The sequence below is a fragment of the Canis aureus genome, chromosome 6, assembly GCF_053574225.1.
Source record: "Canis aureus isolate CA01 chromosome 6, VMU_Caureus_v.1.0, whole genome shotgun sequence".
Taxonomy (NCBI): Eukaryota; Metazoa; Chordata; class Mammalia; order Carnivora; family Canidae; genus Canis; species Canis aureus.
This window is the reverse complement of record NC_135616.1, coordinates 13,994,883-14,018,756: the sequence shown is the minus strand read 5'-3', so window position 1 is coordinate 14,018,756 and position 23,874 is coordinate 13,994,883. Positions and strand designations below refer to the sequence as shown.

The following is a 23,874-nucleotide window of genomic DNA, read 5'->3' as shown; positions in this document are numbered from 1 at the left end:
CCTCTTTAGTTTGATAAGAATTACAATTGGATTTAACTCTAGAATTAAGTAACCCCCCCAACCAGATTTGGATTAACTTTATTGAAATTATTATAGGTGTTTTACCAAAAAGTTTATCAGAATATTGTGCTGAGAAAACAAATAAAATGCTTGTCTCTTATTCTTTATATCTAGTTGATTCTGCCTGCATTCCTTATTTATTTATCTTCTATTCTTATCTTCTGTGAGTAATAGGACCCTTCTCTATACTTTTGCTTGCTCTTTCTTGTGTAAATCATCGCTCTGATTTGTTCCACTTGCTGCATTTTTTTTTTTTTTGCTAAATATTTTATGAGTGTTAAATGATATTTAAAGTCTTCTGTATCATATCCCATTTAAGCTGCAATCCATTCCAGTCTTGCCTGGCTCTTGAGGGTATTGTTTTACTTCATACTTTTATAATTGAGCACTAAATGTTAATTTTATGGGAAATTGGCTTGGAATTTTTTTCTGCAATATTTGTATGGCCATTAAAGTTGATTTGTGTGATTGAAGCATGGAAGAGCAAATTGTAGCACTTATTCATTTAGCTGTGTTCAAATGCCTGTTGCTGCATGCTGTCAGACAACCTGTAATAGTTGTTCCTCTTGTTACAATGAGACTGAATACTGTATGTTCTTTTTCTCCTAGAGTCAAGAATTGAAGGTTGGCTTTCAATACCAAATAGAGGAAATATCAAACGATATGGCTGGAAGAAACAGGTATTATATGCCTCTTTTTTTCTAATCTGTTGTATATTTTACTTTTAAAGCATAGAACTTGTATTAATTGCTCTATTATTAACATTAATCTTAGATGCAGTACAATATACTTTAGACATAAATGGCAAGTATTGTGCTTATCATTTTAAGCCAATATCGCTCTTATATGTCTTCCCCTTTCTTTCTCATTTCAGTATGTTGTGGTAAGCAGCAAAAAAATTTTGTTCTATAATGATGAACAAGATAAGGAACAATCCAATCCATCCATGGTATTGGACATAGAGTAAGTTGCCTTTGGTTGAAAATTCAAATCAGTTAAATATTAACTTTATGATAATTATTTTTAGACTTACAATTTAGGGTTTTTTTTTTTAAGATTTTATTTGCTTATTAGAGAGAACATGAGCAAGAGGAGGGGCAGAGGGAGAAGCAGACTCCCTGCTGAGCAGGGAGTCCAATGTGGGCTGATGTGACCTGAGCCCAAGGCAGACACTTAACTGACTGAGCCACCCAGGTGCCCCTAGACTTAGAGTTTATATTTTGTTATTTAAATGACGTTACCTACTTTTCTTACAAGTTTTAAAACTTTATGTTAAATCTTCAGCCAAATGCAGGAGGGAAATTTTTGCATAGCTGATTCATGTATTCTAAAGACAGATTTTTTATTTCAAGTGTTTTTTGGTGTTAGGTTTGTTTTTTGTTTGTTTGTTTTTGGTGTTAGGTTTTGAGAGCATCTCCAAAAGTACTGTATGTATATGATTATGCAGTCACTGTTAAGGAAATGTGAATATATCTTTTGTTTTTAATATTAGGTCACAGAGACCTTTAATAAGCTTAGGGTTTTTCCTTTGTATTCATTCTTAAACTATTTCGTTAGCACTGCAGACTGTATCATCATAGTGCTAAAGATTGTACAAGGATAAGTAAGATGGTTCCATATTTAAGGAGCTCACAGGTAGTAGTAGAAAAGGTAAAACATGCAACAAAGTATAAATTCAAAATGATATATGGTGGGTGCTATTCATGAAAAATATAAACATACAATGAAGAATTGCCATTCCTTTGGAATTAAACATTTATGAAGTCCATAATAGCTAGAGTGTAAAAAGAATTAAGCAACTACCAGAGAGTACTGAAATTTTATTTCCCAGCTTTTTTCTTTTTTCAAGTATAATTAACGTACAGTGTTATATTAGTTTCAGGTGTACAGTATAATAAGTCAGAAATTCCGTACATTACTCAGTGCTCATCACAAGAAGTGTAATCCTGGGCAGCCCCGGTGACTCAGCAGTTTAGCACCACCTTCAACCCAGGCCATGATCCTGGAGACCTGGGATCAAGTCCCACATCGGGCTCCCTGCCTGGAGCCTGCTTCTCCCTCTGCCTGTGTCTCTGCCTCTCTCTCTCTTTGTCTCTTTGTGTGTCTCGTGAATAAATAAATAAAATCTTAAAAAAAAAAAAAAAAAAGAAGTGTAATCCTAATCCCCTTCAACTATTTCCCCCATCCCCTCACCCACCTCCCCTCTGGTAACCATCAGTTTTTTCTCTGTTTTTAAGAGTCTGGTGCTTTTTGTTTGTCTCTTCTTTGTTCATTTGTTTTTTAAATTCCACGTGAGTGAAATCATTCAGTATTTGTCTTTTTCTGGCGGATTTATTTCATTTAGTATTATACTGTCTAGCTCCATCTATGTTATTGCAAGTGGCAAGATTTCATTTTTTATGGCTGAATAATATTCTATTCGCTTTATGGTTATATACTTGTGTTACTTTCCTATCTTGGCTATTATATATAATGCTGCAGTAAACACAGGGGTGCATATATCCCTTCAAATTAGTGTTTTCATATTCTTTGGGTAAAAATCCTATAGTGGAATCAATTACTGGATCATATGGTAATTCTATTTTTAATATTTTGAAAAACCTCCATACTGTTTTCCATAGTGGCACCAGCTTGCATTACCCCCAACAGTGCATGAGGGTTCTTTTTTCTCTACATCCTTGCCAACATTTGTTATCTTTTATATTTTTAATTCTAGCCATTCTGACAGTATAAGGTGATATCTCATCGTTGTTTTGATTTGCATTTTCCTGGTGATTACTGATGTTTAATGTCTTCTCATTTGTGCCATCCGTATGTCTTCTTTGGAAAAGTATCTATTATGTCCTCTGCCTTTTTTTTTTTTTTTTAATTTTACTTATTTATTTGAGAGACAGAGCAAGTAAGAGAAAAAGTGAGCACGAGTGGCAGGGACAAGTAGAGGGAGAGAGAGAGAGAGAGAGAGAGAGAAGCAGGCTGCCAGCTGAGCAGGGAATCCAGTGCAGGGCTTCATCCCAGAATCCTGGGATCATGACCTGAGCAGAAGGCAGATGCTTAACTATCTGAGCCATACAGGCACCCGTCCTCTGCCTATTTTTAATTGGATTATTGGGGAGGCTGGTGTTGAATTTTATAAGTTCTTTATATATTTTTTCTATTAACTCCTTATTGCTTATATCATTTGCAAATATATTCTCCCATTCAGTGGGTTGCCATTTTGTTTATGGTTTCTTTTGCTGTGTAAAAAGCTTTTTTGTAGTGTAGTCCGTCCCAATAGTTTAATTTTGCTTTACTTTCCCATGCCAGAGGAGACCTATCTAGAGAAATGTTTGCATGGCTTATGTAAGAGAGATTACTACCTGTGTTTTCTTCTAGAAGTTTTATGGTTTCAGGTCTCACATTTAGGTCTTTCATCCATTTTGAGTTTATTTTTGTGTATAGTGTAAACCAGTGGTCCAGTCTCATTCTTCTACATGTAGCTATCCAGTTTTCCCAGCATCATTTGTTGAAGAGACTTTTTCCTGTTTTGTTTTCTTGCCTCCTTTGTCATGGATTAATTGATCATAAACACATGGGTTTATTTCTGGGCTCTCTATGCTGTTCTGTTGATCTATATGTCTGTTTTTGTGCCAATTGCATACTATCTTGATTTCCTAATGTTTTAAAGAAGCATTAGCTGTGAAAATTTGGAATAATACATAAACACCAATATTAAAGACCTCATCTTTCAACTTTCGAAAAAAAGTTCAGTACTTTCAGATTGATGAAAGCTGGTTGTTTTATCTTTTTTATTGAGGCATAATTTTTATTTTTATTTTTTTGAGGCATAATTTTTATATAATAAATGCATACATCTTAAGTGTTGTATTCACTGACTTATGACAATTATAAACACCTATGTTTCGATCACCCTAGAAAGCCCACTTATACTCTTTTCAGGAGGGGGAAAAGGTCATCAGAATTTTATTATGGAGTCTTGCCTATTCTAGAACTTCATATAGATGTAATTATTACAGTATATATTCTTTTTTTTCCTGGCATCTTTCACCCAGCCTAGTGTTTTGCTGTGTGTATCAATTGTCTGTTCGATTTATTGCTGAGTAATATTCCATTGGATTAATATGTCTCAATTTGTTTATCCCTTCTGTTGATGAACATTTGGGTTGCTTTATAAATAGACTGACATAAGTTTTGGGGCTATTATAAATAGACTGACATGAGTTCTGTGTCAAAAATATGTAGTGCAAGTATTTCCTAATCTGTGGCTTGCCTATTCATTTTCTTTATGGTGTCTATTAATGGAAGCCAATTTATCAATTTTTTAAAAGAATTACAACCTTTTGTAGTCTAAGAAATTTTGCCTACCTTCTTTTAGGAGCTTTATTGTCCTAGGCTTTACATTTAAGTTAAGCTTAATTTCCAGATTTACTTTTGTGTTTGGTAAGAGGTTGCAGTTGAGGTTAGTTTTGAATGTGTATGTGTATGTTTTTCCACATAGATATCTGGTTTTGCCAGTATTGTTCATTTTCATATATCGATCTTGAATCCTCTAATCTTGCTGTTTACTTACTAGTTTTATTGTGTTTTTTGGTGGCTTCCACAGGACTTTCCTACAAATATAATCATGTACTTCTTTCCAGTCTGTATGCCTTTATCACATGTATGGATTCATATGATCACCACCAAATACAGACTATAGTTCCATCACAGGGACCTGTCATGCTACTCTTTTTTTTTTTTTTTTTAAGATTTTATTCATTTATTCATTAGAGACACACACAGAGAGAGAGAGAGAGAGAGAGGCAGAGACACAGGGATAGGGAGAAGCAGTCTCCATGCAGAGAGCCTGATGTGGGACTCGATCCCGGGTCTCCAGGATCACACCCTGGGCTGAAGGCGGCACTAGACCACTGAGCCACCCAGGCTGCCCGATACTTTGATTTTAATTTGCATTTCCCTAATGACTAATGATGTTGAACATCTTATCATGTTTTTATTTGCAATCTGTATGTCCTTTTTAATGAAATGTCTTTTACTTTAAATAAGTTTTTATAACAGCTTATATATATTTTCATTTTAGTAAATTGTTTCATGTTCGACCTGTAACCCAAGGAGATGTTTACAGAGCTGAAACTGAAGAAATTCCTAAAATATTCCAGGTAAAGACCTTAAATTCCAATTTTAAAAGATCTTTTATTTAAATACTAAGTGCATTTTGTGAAGTTAATGCAAGCACACCAATGCTTTTTATACATTTGAAGATTATATGTACAAATTAAGACTTTTTAAAATCTTCCTTTTACCATTCCTGAATATAGATACTATATGCAAATGAAGGTGAATGTAGAAAAGATGTAGAGATGGAACCAGTACAACAAGCTGAAAAGACTAATTTTCAAAACCACAAAGGCCATGAGTTCATTCCTACACTCTACCACTTCCCTGCCAACTGTGAGGCCTGTGCCAAACCTCTCTGGCATGTTTTTAAGCCACCTCCTGCCCTAGAATGTCGAAGATGCCATGTTAAGTGCCACAGAGATCACTTAGATAAGAAAGAGGATTTAATTTCTCCATGTAAAGGTAAGGCATAAAAATTATTTTTGCAATTTATAAAAAGTTAGAAAACTAAGCCCCATTTAAATAACTTCAAAAAAAAAAAGAAAAAATAAATAAATAAATAAATAAATAAATAAATAAATAAATAACTTCTTCAAATGTAGCATTTTCTACACCAATTTGAAGAGATTATAAACAGTTATATTTTAGCACTGATGGAGCAACATGTAGCTGTCATTTTTACAGTTACAGATTTAGCTTTGAAATAATGTTTTTAAAGAGAATTAATCCTTTGTAAAAACGTACCTCTAAGAAATTAAATTGGAGAGAAGGACTATAGGTGAGTTCCACTGCATTATTCGTCCTTGAATTTTTACTTCCTTTTTTCTTTTTGTGTGTTTTTCACTGCCTAGACCAATATACTGGATAATAGGCAAAATGTCTTCTAGTTTTAGTAGATGTAGCCTGATAGAAAGAATATAGGCAATAGCTATTTTAAGATAAGAAACTTATGTTCTAAAAATACATTAACTTGTTTCACTCCTGCATTTTTTTGTATTTGTTTTAACTTTATTTTTCTTAATAGCTTCTGTTTTCTTTTTAAATTTTCAGCCTTAATTAAGGAGAAAGAGATATTTTCCAAGCTTAATTAAGCATAGTAAATCTTAAAAAAAAAAAAAGCATAGTAAATATTTTAAAATTTTAAGAACTTATAAATTATGCTTCAGGAGGGCCATTTTAAATGATTGTGTATGACTTTGTGTCTTTTTTTTTTTAACATAGTAAGTTACGATGTAACATCAGCAAGAGATATGCTGCTGTTAGCATGTTCTCAGGATGAACAAAAAAAATGGGTAACACATTTGGTAAAGAAGATCCCTAAGAATCCACCATCTGGTTTTGTTCGTGCATCGCCTCGAACGCTTTCTACAAGATCTACTGCAAATCAGTCTTTCCGAAAGGTGGTCAAAAATACATCTGGAAAAACTAGGTAAGAATTGCAATTGTTAACCTTTTGACAATGTGAAAGCGATTGGTTAATATCTATTAAAATCTAAAATCTAATTATTTCCCTATAGAGGACATCATTTGTAACTAAGCAATATGACTTGAAATGACTTCACAAATTAGTTTGATTCCTGTTTGAAGTTAAATAGATTCATATAAAACTTTGCTCATCTTTTCTTTAAATTTAACTATGTTGGCATAGATTTTTTTTAATCAAAATTATTTGGTGTTATCATTGATAATGATGTTGCAAATAAACTTCCTAGTTAAGTATCTCCCTCTTTTTTTTTTTAACAGATTTTGATAGAATTTTTTCAAAAATATTTGTATGCTATAATAAGCAATTACAGGACATAATTAAACCCTTTCATGAAGCGAGGTTATGATACTCATTCTCATTTTGTACACGAATAAATGAGATCTAGAGGAGTTAAGCCACTTAGACAAGATCCTACAGCAAGCTAGTGGCATAGTCAGGGCTGAAACCTTTTTTTTTTTTTTAAGATTTTATTTATGTATTCATGAGAGACACAGAGAGAGAGGCAGAGACATAGGCAGAGGGAGAAGCAGGCTGCATGCAGGGAGCCCAACGTGGGACTCAATCCCGGGACTCCAGGATCACACCCTAGGCTGAAGGCAGATGCTCAACTGCTGAGCTACATGGGCGTCCCTCCTATTTATTTTTTATTTTTATTTTTTTATCCAATTCTAAAGTCTCAGTTTTTCTCCTATACCAAATACCCAACTTTCCTGGAGTGTAATGCCTACACTAAAAGGAATGTTTTAATCTAAAAGTAAGACCTAACCTTGATTTGCCTCTCTGTTAATGTCACTCGAGTCCCCCAAGCAGACTTAAAACCATTTTTAATTCATCCCATTTCTTTACTCCATATTATCAATAACCAATTCTAATTCTTTGAAATGACTAATAAGCATTACAGTTTCTGTATTCTTCAGCTGTCATACTACTCCAGTATATTACCACTTCACTCCTTATTTCTGTAAAATCCTGGATCACTTCTCTCCTGTATAAGATAAAACTATATCCAGAATTATTTAAAATTGAATGATAGCTTTGTAAAAAACAACAACAAAAAAAATGAACACCATGTGTTTGAAATAGAGTAGAAGCAAGAAGAAAATAACGCTAAATATATTTTTCCTTTTCCTGTTTTCCAAATTGTGTGTATTTGTTAATCGCATACAAAGATAATGTATATTTACCCTGCAATTTTGTTTCTTGTATTTTTAAACTGAGTTATTTCTGAAGTTAATTTTTTTTCTGCTCCTCTCTCCCCCAGCAGTTAACAGTGTGATTTAACGCCTTGTGGTAATGCCTTTTGGAATCGTGTGGAATGCTACCTGATAAACCAGGCTTCTTTAACAATGCAGAGCAGACAGGCTGTTCCTTTGACACAAATATCACAGGCTTCAGGGTTAAGATTGCTGTTATTCTGTCCTTGCTTTGGCACAAAAACACACTGAGGGTTTTTTTGTTTTTTTTTTTTTTGTTTTAAATTGCGGGTTTGCCTACAGGTAGATTAGATTAATTATTACTATGTAATGCAAGTACAATTTGGGGAAAGCTTAGGTAGATATATTTTTTTAAAAAGGTGCTGCCTTTTTGAATTTCTAAGAAAACGCCTGTCAATCATGATAGAACACAGTTTTCCTCATATGAGTGAGAGGAAGGGACTTTCACTTTCAAGTGGAATGGCCATCACTATGAAGATCAGCTCATGGAAGGAGTAAAGAAAATATCTCAAAATGAGACAACTGAAATTCTTTTAAATGACTTCAGTCTTTGTGCTCTTGCAAGACTATACAAAACTATTTTAAGAAAGCAGTGACATCACTTGACTTCAGTGCCCTCACTGTAGAATTTAAAAGCCTCACTTTTGATTGCCCGTGGCGGACTTATGAGAATAAATATTTTACATTATGCTTTACAAAATACTGTATGTGTTTCAGCACGTTTATAGATTGGGGAATGGGAGAAGGCAAAAAAAAATTACATTTAATCTATGCATTTTTGCCAAGCCATATTGAATTATTTTACTACTAGAGATGTTAGGAACTAACTGTACAAAAGAACCAAGTTTTAAAAGCATTTTGTGGGGTACATCATTTCTGTAATTGTATAATGTATTTCTTTGTGGTTTTAAGTGATAAAGACATTAAGTTAACAAACATATAAGAAATGTATGCACTGTTTGAAATGTAAATTATTCTTAGAACACTTTCGATGGGAGTTGCATTGCCCTTTTAGTGCCTTAATTTGAAAGAATTATTTTACTGCCATGACTAAATACAGAAATTTCAAAAGAACATATTTTCAAAAAATTATATGTCAGTGGGTTTTTCATTGATAATTGGTTTAATTTAAAATATGTAGAGGTTTGCTGGACTTTCATAAATTGAGCACAATCTTTGCATTAAACTACCTGCTACAATAATGAATGACTTTATAAAATTCTGCGAAATATGTAGGTTACATCAATATAAAAGAAAATTATGGCAATACGTCTGTGATGTTTTCCAGTTAACATAGGAATTACCAGATAAATACTGTTAAACTCTTGTCCAATAACAAGAGTTGATTCATATGGGCAGTATGATTTATTGTTTATTTTTTTAACCAAATACCTCCTCAGTAATTTATAATGGCTTTGCAGTAATGTGTATCAAATAAGAAGCACTGGAAAACTGATTTGTCTCTAGGATGATATGCATGTTTCAAGTGGTATTGAAAGCCGCACTGATGGATATGTAATAATAAACATATCTGTTATTAATATGCTAATGACTCTGTGCTCATTTAATGAGAAATAAAAGTAATTTATGGATGGATACCTTTAATAATGACTGGTGTTTCTCATTGCTGAAATGAATAGAAACCATGTTATAAATTAGTCCCTGACTGTATACAAATGTTTGTTAAATTCCATGACTAAAGTGAATTTTTAAAAGAAAATCTGGTTTGGGCTCTAAAACTAAGGGCTACAGTTGAAAAAAAGCTGACTAATGTCTGTTGGGAAACAACCCTCTGTGGATCTCTTGCATTTCTCCATCTCATACGAGCAGTGGCTCTGACAGCCTTAGCTCTAGACTATCTTTACTAAAGAGATTTGTATAGTGAACAGTCTTGGACAGTGTCATGTCTGCCTCACAAGAAAGGCAGGTTGTTTACTGTCCAGTATAATAAATGTTAACGTCTCCCTCTAGAGCAAAATTTGGCAGATTTGCCTGTGCTCCTTATGAAAGATTCAGATACCCTAACTTCAGCTTCCTCAGGTGTAGTGCAAATCCACTGCATGTTCAGCACTCCCCTGGGCCACTCGGCATCTACATCTCTTTGGAGGGCAAGGAGAACTGACAGCACTGTGACACTCATGCTGCTTGCTATATTGTATCAGACTCTGTACTGTAACATGGCTCTGTAAGGTTAAGTAAAGTGCAGAGAACAGAATTAATTCTAATTAGTTTAAGAAGGAGAGGACTTAAAAAAAAAAAAAAAAAAAAAAAACACCCAAGTGTGAAACTATTGAGAACTGACAGAGATTTGAGGAATAACTCTAAATGCCACATTGTAGAACCAGGGCAGCCAAGAATGCTGCTTCTAAGTATAGAAAACCACTCAATCCCAAAGTATACCAACATGGCAAGGACCAGCAAAGTGCCATGATCAGGATGGCACACTACTGCTGGTTCTCTACAGTTTTTTGCTATGCCTCCTACAACCCATACCAAGTTGGATGCTTTCTACCATTCCTCTTGCCACTTAGGAGCCTTGTGTCTGGATACTGGAATCTCTGTCAACACTGCCCAGGAAAAATTTGCATCATCTCACGCCTTCTATGTGTACATCTGCTTGTCCCAAACTAAATCACATCCAGAACTCTAGCTGCAAGGAAACCTGGGAAATGTACTTTCATTTTTCTGTCCACTTTACTACAGGAAGAGACACTGAGAAGTTCAAAATCAAGTGTGCCCATTGGCCACACCTCAAGCTTGAGCTGAGACTCAGAACTCCAGGCTAGAAAGAAAACAGCCACTGTCTTATTTATAGGCTGAAAACTGTGGGTCACTTGTCATTATATGAACTTTCAGCTTAAAATAACCTGTCTACACGCCATTTAAACATTTTTTAGAAGGGATGCATGGGTGGGTCAGTAGTTGAGCGTCTGCCTTCAGCTCAGGCCATGATCCCCGGGGTCCTGGGATCAAGTTCCGTATCAGACTCCCCGTGAGGAGCCTGTTTCTCCCTCTGCCTGTTTCTGCCTCTCTGTGTCTCTCATGAATAAATAAATAAAATCTTTAAAAAATAATCCAAACATGGCAATCAAACTTTGCTTGATAAAATATGTTCTCATAAGTTTTCATATCATTAGAAATTCTATAATAACCAAATTTAGTAATCACATATTAATGTGTTGGTTCTTACTGGGTTGCTGATTTGAGCTTCCAGTTCTTAATTTTCAATTCGTGACACTTCCACAATGCTTCCTGTTGAGAATGAAACACAACTACTAGCAGCTATTTGGTTAAAGATAATGTCTTTTTAAAAATTAATTGACTGGTATATACTGTCTACTACACTTTCTTTAAAACTGTGATATCACTTAGTGAACAAAAGTTCTTAGTTAAGTCGAGTTTATTGATATTGTCCTTTACAGTTAGTGCTTTTTGTGTTCCGTTAAGAAACCTCTGCCTATTCCCCAGGGTTATAGAAGGTGATTATCCTGTATCAGCTTCTTGAAGCCTGTTGTTTTAACTTTTGCATTAAATTCTGTCATCTAACTGGAATTGTGTGTGTTAAGTTCAAATCAAGGGCTTTGTTTTTTGCTTTTTTCCTCCAAATGGATATCCAGTCGATGCCAAAAGTTTTAAAAATATGTCACAATAAATAAATAAAGACCCTGCCAGGATTTTAATCAGGACTGCATTCAGTTTGGGGAGAATTAACGTCTTTAAAATTTTATCTTCCAATCTGTAAACATGTTAAGTTACTGCACAGAAATAAAGGGGACATATTTGCAAATGTCATAATTTCATATGTAGAAGTCTAAAAATGATTTAAGTGAATGTTGAAAGACCACTAGATACAAGATAAATACACAAAAATAAGTTTTCTATATACTAGCAACAATTAGTGAAAAAATTTTAATGATATTTACAATAAAAATCCACTTGAAAGATGTATAAAGACATATAAGACACGTATGTATAAACCAGAGAAATTAAAGACTTAAATAAGTTTAATTATTAACATCAAATATTTTCACATAAGATTACTAAAATAAATGGTCATATTCTGATAACCTATCTAATGAGATTTTTCTTTTTAATCCACTAGAAATCTTAATCACAATTGTTTTTTATGTTTACCGCACAAATCAATTTCTGGTTGAATAATATGTGTGTATAAAGCTGCACTGAATGTTTTAGGTATATTTTATCCCAAATCTCTTAGTGTTAATTATATTGCAATAAAGAAACACAAAAATGTATATGGTTAACAGTTGATGTCTGTCCTTCCTAAACTCCATCCCAACCCCCCATTCCTAGTGATTATCTTCAGAATATATATAACTTGGAATTTTGTGAGGTAAAGATAGACTAACAATAATTCTACTTAACATACAGAAAGCCTGAAGCACAAAAAATTAAATATCTCCTCTGAATAGATGTTAATGAATTGTTGGATAAACTTAACCAAGGAAGGGAAAGACCTATACTCTGAAACTATAAAGAATTGAAAGAAATTGATGGCACAAAACAAATGGAAGGATATGCTATGCTTATGGATTGGGAGGATTAATATTTTTAAAATTTCTATACTTTGTAAAGCTATCTACAGATTTAAAGCAATCCCTATCAAAATGCCAACAATTTTTTACAGAACTAGAACAAATAATACTAAAATTTGTATAGAACCACAGAGGCCCCCAAATAGCCAAAGAAATATTGAGGAGGAACAGAGCTGAAGTTCCAGATTTCAAGATAATACAAAGTTAGTAATCAAAACAATATGGCATTGGCTCAACAATCAGCACATAGATTAATGAAACAGGATAGAGCACCCTGAAATGAAGCCATGCTTATATGGTCAATGGAGAAAGAACAGTCTCTTCAACAAAGAGTGAAACTGGACCACTTAGTTATACCATACCCACACACAAAATAAACTCGAATGGATTCAAGACTTAAACGTGAGACCTTAAACCATAAAAAATCTTAGAAGAAAAGTTAGGCAATATTTCTTTTCTTTTTTTTCTTTTTTTTTTTTTTTTTTTACATTGGTCTTAGCAGTATATTTATGAATATTTCTCTTCAAGCAAAGGAAACAAAGCAAAAATTAATTGTTGAGATTACACCAAAAGAAAAAGCTTTTGCACAGCAAAGGAAACCATTAACAAATGAAAAGGCAACCACTGAATGAGAGTAGATATTTGCAAATAATATATCCAATAAGGGGTTAATATCCAAAAAATATAAAGAACTTACACAACACCACCAAAAAACAGTCAAAAAATAGACAGAGGACCTGAATAGACATTTATGCAGAGGGCCAGCAGATACATATCAAGGAAATGCAAATCAAAACCACAATGAGACATCATCTTACACCTGTCAAATGGCTAGAATTAAAAGGACAAAAAAAGTATTGGTGAGAATGTAGAGAAAAAGGAACTCTTATACACTGTTGGTGGGAATCTAAATGGATTCAGCTACTGTGGAAAACAGTACAGGAGTTCCTCAAAAAAATTAAAAATGGAATTGCCATATGATCCAGTAACATCACTACTGGGTATTTACACAAAAGGAAGGAAAAAAAAATCCAAAAAGATAAATTTCACCCTGTTTATTGCAGCATTATTTACAATAATCAAGATAGATATGGAAGAAACCCAAGTGTCCATCCATAGATGAATGGATAAAGAAGATTGTGTGTCATTCAGTGGAATCCCTATCAAAATACCATGGACTTGGGATCCCTGGGTGGCACAGCGGTTTGGTGCCTGCCTTTGGCCCAGGGCACGATCCTGGAGACCCAGGATCGAATCCCACGTCGGGCTCCCGGTGCATGGAGCCTGCTTCTCTCTCTGCCTGTGTCTCAGCCTCTCTCCTCTCTCTGTGTGACCATCATAAATAAATAAAAATTATAAAAAAAAAAATACCATGGACTTTCTTCAGAGAGTTGGAACAAATAATCATAAGATTTGTGTGGAATCAGAAAAGACCTTGAATAGCCAGGGAAATATTGAAAAAGAAAACCAGAGCCGGGGACATCACAATGCCAGATTTCAAGTTGTACTACAAAGCTGTGATCAAGACAGTGCGGTACTGGCACAAAAACAGACACATAGATCAATGGAACAGAATAGAGAATCCAGAAATGGGACCTATGGTCAACTAATATTCGACAAAGCAGGAAAGACTATCCACTGGAAAAAGGACAGTCTCTTCAATAAATGGTGCTGGGAAAATTGGACAGCCACGTGCAGAAGAATGAAATTAGACCATTGTCTTACACCAGACACAAAGATAAACTCAAAATGGATGAAAGATCTAAATGTGAGACAAGAATCCATTAAAATCCTAGATGAATACACAGGCAACACTCTTTGAACTCGGCCACAGCAACTTCTTGCAAGATACATCCATGAAGGCAAGGGAAACAAAAGCAAAAATGAACTATTGGGACTTCATCAAGATAAAAAGCTTCTGCACAGCAAAGGATACAGTCAACAAAACTAAAAGACAACCTACAGAATGGGAGAAGATATTTGCAAGTGACCTATCAAATAAAGGGCTAGTATCCAAGATCTATAAAGAACTTATTAAACTCAACAGCAAAGAAACACAATCCAATCATAAAATGGGCAAAAGACATGAACAGAAATCTCACAGAGGAAGACATAGAGATGGCCAACAAGCACATGAGAAAATGTTCTGCATCTCTTGTCATCAGAGAAATACAAATCAAAAGCACAATGAGATACCACCTCACACCAGTGAGAATGTGGAAAATTAACAAGACAAGAAACAACAAATGTTGGAAAGGATTAGGAGAAAGGGGAACCCTCTTGCACTGTTGGTGAGAATGTGAACTGGTACAGCCACTCCAGGAAACTGTGAAATTTCCTCAAAGAGTTAAAAATAGAGCTACTCTAGGGCAGCGCCCGTGGCTCAGCGGTTTAGCACTGCCTTCAACCGAAGGCATGATCCTGGGGACCCGGGATTGAGTCCCACATCAGGCTCCCTGCGCGGAGCCTGCTTCTCCCTCTGCCTGTGTCTCTGCCTCTCTCTTTGTGTGTGTTTCTTATGAATAAATAAATAAAATCTTAAAAAAAAAATAGAGCTACTCTACAAACCAGCAATTGCACTACTGGGTATTTACCCCAAATATACAGATGCAGTGAAAAGCCGAGACACCTGCACCCCAATGCTTACAGCAGCAATGTCCAACTGCGGAAGGAGCCTCGGTGTCCATCGAGAGATGAATGGATAAAGAAGGTGTGGTATATGTATACAGTGGAATATTACTCAGCCATTAGAAATGACAAATACCCACCATCTGCTTCAACGTGGATGGAACTGGAGGGTATTATGCTGAGAGAAGTAAGTCGATCGGAGAAGGACAAACATATAGTCTCATTCATTCGGGGAATATAAAAAATAGTGAAAGGGATTATAGGAGAAAGGAGAATAATGAGTGGGAAATATCAGAGGGAGACAGAAATGAGAGACTCCTAACTCTGGGAAACGAACAAGGGGTAGTGGAAGGGAAGGTGGGCGGGGGGTTGTGACTGGGTGGTGGGCACTGTGGGGGGCACTTGACGGGATGAGCACTGGGTGTTATGCTATATGTTGGTAAATGGAACTCCAATAAAAAGATATACAAAAAAAAAAAGATTGTGTGTGTGTGATGAAATATTACTTGGCCATAAAAAGGAATAAAATCTTGCCATTTGGAACAACATAGATGGACCTGAAAGGTATCATGCTAAGTGAAATAAGTTAAAGACAAATACCGTATGATTTCACTTAATATGTGGAATCTAAAAAATAAACAACAAAAAAGTAGACTCTAAATAGAACAAACTGGTGGTTGCTGGAGGGTAAGTGGATGAAGGGATGGGTGAACTAAATAAAGGGAATTAAGAGGTATAAACTTCCTGTTGTAAAAGTAAATCACCGAGATGAAAAGTACAGTGTAGCCAATATAGTCAATAATAATGTAATAATGTTATGTGATGACAGGGGATGACCACACGTATGATGAACACTAAGTAATGTATAGAATTGTTGAATATACTATATGCTTACACCTGAAACTAATATAACCTCGAATGTTAATTGTACTTCATTAGAAATGTTATGAATTGTCATGTGAGAACTAAAACATGACATTATTTCCTGAGCCATCTTCTTTCCCAAAAGTATTTTGAGATGTTGGAGATACGAGGAGAGAAAATGACAATGTTTAGAAATAGATGGTATAATTCAAAGCTCTTGAATAGAGCTCTTGTTGATTAATTCTATAAATATAGTCCCTGCAAGTTTACCAAAGTTACTGTACAGGGAAATTTGGCCATTAAATTAAATACAGTGGTTCATTTGTCTGCATCACTGTCACCATGGAATCGTTTACTTAATTCTTTAAGAAAGTCTACAACTTAACTAATAGCAAAAATGTAATATTGGTGCATCTGGGTAAAAGGGAATATTTTTAGATCCTCCTTTTTTGGCTGAATGATGGTTCTTAGATATGCTCCTCATTGTTCCTTGTCAAGGTGTCATTAATTCTGTGTGATATAAATCCTACTATATGTCCAACACATTTGCTAACTCCACTCAGACCCAATTTTCATTCAAAATAAGTCAGTTAATGACAACAGAGATGATGAATTTAAAATATGAGGCCAAATGTATAACACACCAGAGGAAAAGAAAAAAATAATTCCTCTATTGTACTCATTACTGCCAGAGATACCTCAAGATCTTGAAACTATCAGTGTTTCAAATTCAAAACATGACTTTGAGCTTTATAAAAAGTAACTTATTCTCACTACAACTCTGTGAAGTAGGTATTACCATCCCTAATTTATAAAGAAACAATGTAAAATGTTTGATACTCTGTTCAGGAGCACACAGCTACCGGTCTCAGTTTTCCATCTGGGTTATGAACGTTAACTCAGCCTTGAAAGAAATCAGTAATGAATTAAATCCCTATTCTTCCCTTACTAGATTTTAGTATATTTCACATATTGTAACATTTTTTTAGGGAGGAAAAGCTATTGGATTTCACTCTCATGGCATGGAAAACATGTTAATTGATTTCCTAAGTTTTACAGTATGAAATCACATATGTATAGTAGGCCAAGATATAAATATAAAGGAATACTTTGTCAAATGTAAAATACTGCAAATAAAATAATAGATTTTTTTCTTTTTTTTACTGGACTGAATGTCTCTAGTTGATGGAATATACTTTGTGAAAAAAAATTTTTTTTTAAACAATGAATCTTCCCACTGAGGATCTTGTGGGAGGACAGGTATTTCTTTTTTCTTTTTTTTTTTAATTTTTATTTATTTATGATAGTCACACAGAGAGAGAGAGAGAGAGGCAGAGACATAGGCAGAGGGAGAAGCAGGCTCCATGCACTGGGAGCCCGACGTGGGATTTGATCCCGGGTCTCCAGGATCGCGCCCTGGGCCAAAGGCAGGCGCTAAACCACTGTGCCACCCAGGGATCCCTACTTTGTGAAAATATTAAATGAATTATGAGCTTTAAGAGCCCCAGGTATTATTTCTCCTTGATGATATGTCATTTGAGAGGAACTTTATTTGCTAAAACTCCTGTAGACATTGTTCAATTGGATGCATTTATATTGTACATTTTTATTATTTCAAAATAGTAAGAAACATGTTTGCTTTTTGCATCATATATTCTGTCAACTACAGACTTCTTTTTTAAAAGATTTTATATTTATTTATTTGTTTGTTTATTTATTTATTTATTTATTTATTTATTTATTTATTTATTTATTTTATTTGAGAGAAAGCACGAGCCAGGCGAAGGGCAAAGGGAGAGAGAAAAGCAGACTCCTTGCTGAGCAGGGAGCCTGATCTCAGGACTCTGAGATCATGACCTGAACTGAAGGCAGACACTAACCGCCTGAGCCACCCACATGCCCCTACAGCTAACTTCTATACTGCTATTTCTTTGATAAGAATTTCTATGTCTGCATACTAATTTTTTAAAAGATTTTATTCATTTATTCATAGAGAGAGAGAGAGAGAGAGGCAGAGACACAGGCCGAGAGAGAAGCAGGCACCATAGAGAGAGCCCGAGTGGGACTCGACCCCGGGTCTCCACGATCATGCCCTGGGCTGCAGGCAGCGCTAAACCGCTGCACCACCTGGGCTGCCCTGCATACCAAATTTTTTAAAGATTGTATTTATTTACTCATGAGAGACACAGAGAGAGGCAGAGACACAGGCATAAGGAGAAGCAGTCTATTTACAAGAAGCCCAATGTGGGACTCGATCCCCAGACCCTGGATCGGACTTAAGCTGAGGGCAGATGGTCAACCGCTGAGTCACCTAGGCATTTCTACCAAATTTTATTCTAATTATCCATGTAATTATACTTCATTAAACACTACTATCTAAAGGCCCATTTATTTGGCTCATTATATTCATGATATTGATATTTTTAAATCTACAAAAAATACAAAATGTATTTTTATGTATACCATCCAGAATCAGCAAATGTTTTATTTACTTCAAATTGCTCTCAAAAGAAAACATTTAGTCAGAGATCTTTTTTGATCCTTCTTCCGCTTCCAATTTTCTTCCTTTACCCCACAAAAGCAGTAACTGCTATTAATTGGATGTGTATTCTTTTCATTCATATCCAAGTCCTTTACTGAATATGCATATATCCACATATATGTACAAAATTGTTGTATATGTGGCTTTTACATTTATATAAATGGCTTTATATTTTTATATTAGAACTTTCTATAATAACACTTGTCTCCCAAATTTAAACATTTTATTTATGTAAATCAATGTTGAAACCCCTTGTAGTTTTAAGTCAGCTTCACTATTTATTTTCTTTTTATTTTCTTTTATTCTTTTATTTTTTTGTTTTCTAAGCAGAAAATATATTTCTGCAAAAATAACATTGTTAAACTAGATGTTAAAATCTCTTCTTAGTAGCATAAATATCCATCCAGGCTTTTGAGAAATTGCATTTGATATAATTGAAAAATTGGAACATTTTCATAATCATATACTTAAAATTATACTTCTCATTGGTTCACATGTTTCATTAATTAGTTTGTTAAATTATCCACACTTGCACCACAAATGCTCAAAAAGTTAAAGCCATATGCTATCATATCAATAACTATCATCTTAAACATATCATTTTTACAAATTATTTACATAATAATTCCTATTTACCAATAAATGTGGTGAGTCGGCTTAAAAAGACACAATTAACAAGGAACAATTAGACTCCAAAACAAGACTAGGATTCCTACTATTGAACCTGATTCTGAGGATCCTAACAAATACAACAGATAAGAAAAAGAAATAAGTATTATAAATACTGAAAGGTAAATGTAAACCTGTATTTGCTAATCTTATGATAGTTTACCAAAAATGTCCAAAACAATCAACTGGAAAATCATAAAAACAAAAGAACTTGGTAATATTCAGCCTTCATAATTGTTTCGTTAGACTCATACAATGTTTTTAAACTTTGTTTAGTTGCTAATTTTTAAATTGGAATATTTTCATTAAAACCTGATTTCCAGTAATTCTTTGTCAAGAGTAAGTTTGGTGACACTGGATATAAATCATACACAGAAGCAATTGCCTGACCCATTTTTGATAGGGCATATACTTTCCAGTTCATCCTGCCCTTGCCTGGAGTAGTTGTGTTATCTGTGTAGTGTTTGAAACCATCTGAATTTTCAATGTTGCCAAAAATGTAACATTTAGCAGACTTGATATACGAAAATGTAAAAGGTCTATATGGTCAAAGACTCCCAAGACAATATTAAACTATAAATAACACTGGAGAAAATATTTGAAAAAAGAAGATTAAAATTCTAAAAATCCTGCCAATCAACAGTTTAAAAAACAAAAGGAAGGAAAAAAAGATGGGGGGTGGGGGAGGAAGAAAGATTCTATAGAAAAATAAGCTAAAGGTGATTAATAGAAAATTCACTTAAATAAGGGGATCCCTGGGTGGCTCAGTGGTTTAGTGCCGCCTTCAGCCCAGGGTGTGATCCTGGAGACCATGGATCGAGTCCCACATCGGGCTCCCTGCATGGAGCCTGCTTCTCCCTCTGCCTGTGTCTCTGCCTCTCTCTGTGTGTGTGTGTCTCCCATGAATAAATAAATAAAATCTTAAACAAAAAGAAAAGAAAATTCACTTAAATATACAATTGGCTAATAAACTATAAATTAAAACAAACATAACCATTTATCCCCATTAAGTTTATGCTTTTTAATCGTAATATCCAGCACTTTCGAGAAGTGGGAAAATAATTGTTTTGGGGTGAAATTTATTTTGGTAGTATTAATATTTTAAATATATATATATATGTCATATATATATGACATCATCATATGGTGGAATTCCATCGTCAAGATGGTGGAATAGGAGAACCCAGCCTTCATAATCTGACAAACACCAATTTAACCAATATTCATTGACAAAAGTATCCTTATGAGACCTCTGGAGTCTAGTTGAGAATTTCCAGCATCCCAATGGAGCACAACATCCAAGAGCAGCTGCATTGTGGTAAGAACACTTTCAATTTAACCTTTGTCACCCCTCCCCCAAGCTGGGATGGCTCAGCACTGAGAGAGATGAGCACTGAAGCACCTTTGGTGCTTTTGGCGCCTGATTTCTCTCACAGGGGAAACAGAAGGATGTGAGCATCCAGCTTCCCCAGTCTTTTGCAGCACTGCTCAAGAGGCTTGCTTCTGTTTCACTTCACTAAGAATGCTGAAGGAATAGATATAGTGGAATAATCTGGGGGCAGCTGAGAACAAAGAAAAGGAATGAGGGCTCTAAGTCTTGGGTCAATGACCCACAGGGGACCAGATGAGCCCACAGACCTCAGTGGCTGGTGCCCCGTGCCCCTGCAGATGGCAGCCCCACATGCTCTAACTAACTGATGCCTAGTGGATCTCAGCCATTTAGGACCTCAGTAGTTGGCTTGACTCTGTGAGATTGGGAGAAGGTGCACAACCCTAAGATTGCTCCTTTGGGAAGGAAGAGCAGTGGAGCTTGTGCCCATCATCACAGCATCTCAGTGTACTGCTCTTAGGAAAAGGAGTGGTTAACTTTCAGCACTTGGCACAACACTGTAGGGTAGAGAGAAAGCACATAATCTGAAGACTTCCATGCTAGAAAAGAGTGAGAGGAGTGGAGCAGGTGTATACATAAAAATTCTGAGAAACCCCGAATCTCTAGTTTCTTCTGAAAGCTAGTCAATAAAGCCTGGAAGAGATGACTCCTTCTTCAAATGCACAGACATTAATGTAAGGCTATAAGGAACATGAAAATTAGGGAAACAACACAACTAAAGGCAGAAAATAAATTATGAGAAACTAACCCCAAAGAAATGGAGGCCTATGAATTGCCTGACAAAGAATTAAAAATAATAATCTTAAAGAAATTCAATGAACTGCAAAAGAACACAGACAACTGAATGAAACCAGGAAAGCAATACACAAAATGAGTAACTCAACAAAGAGAAGCCATAAAATAAAAACCAAACTGAAATTCTAGAGCTGACAAATACAATAAATGAAATGAAAAATGTAACAGAGAGAGGCACCTAGGTGGCTCAGATGGTTAAGTGTCTGCCTTCAGTTTCAGTCATGACCTTGGGGGCCTGGGATCGAGTCCCACATCGGGCTCCCTGGTCAGTAGGGAGACTGCTTCTCATTCTCCCTCTGCCTCTCCCCTCCACTTCTGTGTGTGCTCTCTCTCTCTCAAATGAATAAATAAAACCTTTAAAAAAAATGTAACAGAGAGCTCTAAAAGCAGATTCAAGCAGAAGGATCAGTAAACTCAAAGACAGATCATTTTATTCATTTATTTTTATTTATTTTTTTAAGACATCATTTTAAAGTATCCAGCCATAGGGGCAAAAAGAAAAAAAAAAGAATGAATAAAATGAAAAAAGGCTCGAAGACTTAAGACCTACCATCAAGGAAAACAATACATGCATATGGGAATCCCAGAAGAATCGGAGAAAGAGGTAGGAATAGGAAGCTTATTTAAAGAAATAATGTTGGGAACACTTGGCTGGCTCAGTGGTTGGTTGGGCATTAGCCTTCAGATGGTCATGATCTGGGGTCCTGGGATGGAGTCCCATATCAGGCTCCCTGTAGGGAGCCCGCTTCTCCCTCTGCCTATGTCTCTGCCTCTGTCTCTGTGTCTCTCATGAATAAATAAAATATATTTTTTTCCGTTTAAGTAATAAAAATTTATTGAGAATTCCTGGGATGGTGGTTATTGCCTCCCGACCTGGAGGGAGGAACCAACACTGTAGGAAATCACTCAGAAATCACAGTGTCCCCAACACCTCTGGCCAACACAGGGAGGAGCAAAATCATTCCCGGGTGGGGGGGGGCGGGGAACGGGTCAGGCTTTGTTCATCCAAGAGCTGGGAGGAAAGATGCAGGAAGGGCCATCACATGATACTGGGGGTGGGACAGGGGTATGCTGGACCTCAAGCTGGCTCCTCAGACACTAGGGAAGAAACGTCCACTTCTCTGGGAGCCGGATTCCTGGTCACCAGGCTCACTTCTTACTCTTGATGAGGCTGTCACGGCCCCGGGTAAAACTTTCATCCTGTAGGTTCAAGACGAGGTTGTCAGCGGTGAGATAAATACGGTTCTGTGATGTAGCGATCGTCTTAGAGGCGTTCTGGGCTGCCCGGATCTTGCACAGTTTGAGGCAGCCAGGGTTCTTGCTCAGGCTTCTCCAAGCGTTCTGGCGGCCTCGGCCTCACCCTCGGCCTGCACAGTCTTCTGCCGTCGCTCCTGCTTTGCTTTTTTCTACCAAAAACTGGGCTCGCTGGGCCTCCTGCTGGGCCACTTGTTTGGCTTCCACAGCAGCTGTGTATTCTCGGCTAAAGCCCAGCTCTGTGATGGCCACGTCCTCCAGGCTGAGGCTGAAGTCTCTGGGCGTCTCCGTCAGCTCCCCCGGTCCACAAGGATACCTGGGCCCTCCGGGTGATCAGGGCCGAGGCACTGAACTTGGCCGCCACGCTTTTCAGCACCTCGTGGCCATGGACGGCGCACTCGCCCCTGTAGTCCCGCGCTCGGCGCTGATCCATACCGGGAAGCTCCGTAGCACTGGGTCGAGAGAGCCCTCGCAGGGAGGTGTTCACCATCTGCAGGTCTTTGGAGCCTGTGGGGGAGGAGATTTTTCGCGGTCTGGCCCGAATGTCATAGATGATGGGGTACTGGAACCAGGGATCCTGAAGCGAAGGCCCTCGGCCAGTGTGGTGTCCTGCTGCACGCCCCCGATCCCTTCCACGGTGAACACCGACCCCCAGCAGCAGCTTCAGCGCCGTGCCCATGCCCCGGGGCCCGGAGGGCAGCCGTCCCGCGAAGTCCTTCAGGTTCTGGGCCATGTCGGATCCTGAGGCCGGCAGACCAGAGGTCAGAAGCGGGCGCCGGCCTACCTCGACCCCACTCCAGTTTAGAGATTGCACCCTTCCCACGAGGGTCCGGGGCCCCAGGAGCTCGCGAGAGAAAGCTAAATAAAATATATATATTTTTTTAAATTAAGAAATAACATTGGAAACTCTTCAAATATAGGGAGGGAAATAGACATCCAGATGCATGAAGCTCAAAAACCATAATATAGGTAAACTGGAAGAGGTCTACACTGAGACACATTGTAATTCAATTGTCACAAGTGAAACACAAAGAGAGAATTTTGAAAGCAGCAAGGAAAAAGCAGTTCGTTGCCTATAAGGAATGCTCATAAGACCATGAACAGATTTCTCAGCATAAACCTAGCAGGTCATGAGAGAGTAGGATGATATATTCAAAGTACTCAAACGACAAAAATAACAACAAACTGCCAACCAAGAATACCATACCTGTCAAAACTGTTCTTTAAAAAACAAGAGATAAAGGTTCTCCCAAATAACACTGAGTAGCTTTATCACTAGATGATATGTTCATATCCTACAA

At 36.4% G+C, this 23,874-nt stretch overlaps 1 protein-coding gene and 1 pseudogene across 3 annotated transcripts in view; one reads left to right on the top strand and one right to left on the bottom strand.

Moving 5' to 3' along the window:
* Nucleotides 1-9,483, top strand: part of ROCK1 (Rho associated coiled-coil containing protein kinase 1) — a 138,793-nt gene extending 129,310 nt beyond the window's left edge. For 2 of the 3 annotated variants that reach the window (XM_077900211.1, XM_077900210.1), the window contains exons 28-33: nt 670-740; nt 935-1,023; nt 5,138-5,216; nt 5,376-5,637; nt 6,397-6,604; nt 7,923-9,483. In XM_077900211.1, the coding sequence (XP_077756337.1) occupies nt 670-740; nt 935-1,023; nt 5,138-5,216; nt 5,376-5,637; nt 6,397-6,604; nt 7,923-7,929 (716 nt within the window). In that variant the 3' untranslated portion in view covers nt 7,930-9,483. The remainder of the gene's footprint in view (nt 1-669; nt 741-934; nt 1,024-5,137; nt 5,217-5,375; nt 5,638-6,396; nt 6,605-7,922) is intronic. The other variant, XM_077900212.1, reaches the window with a different exon arrangement.
* A 12,653-nt stretch (nt 9,484-22,136) lies between these two features.
* Nucleotides 22,137-23,321, bottom strand: LOC144315122 (prohibitin-2 pseudogene; annotated as a pseudogene).
* Between the last annotated feature and the right edge of the window lie 553 nt (nt 23,322-23,874).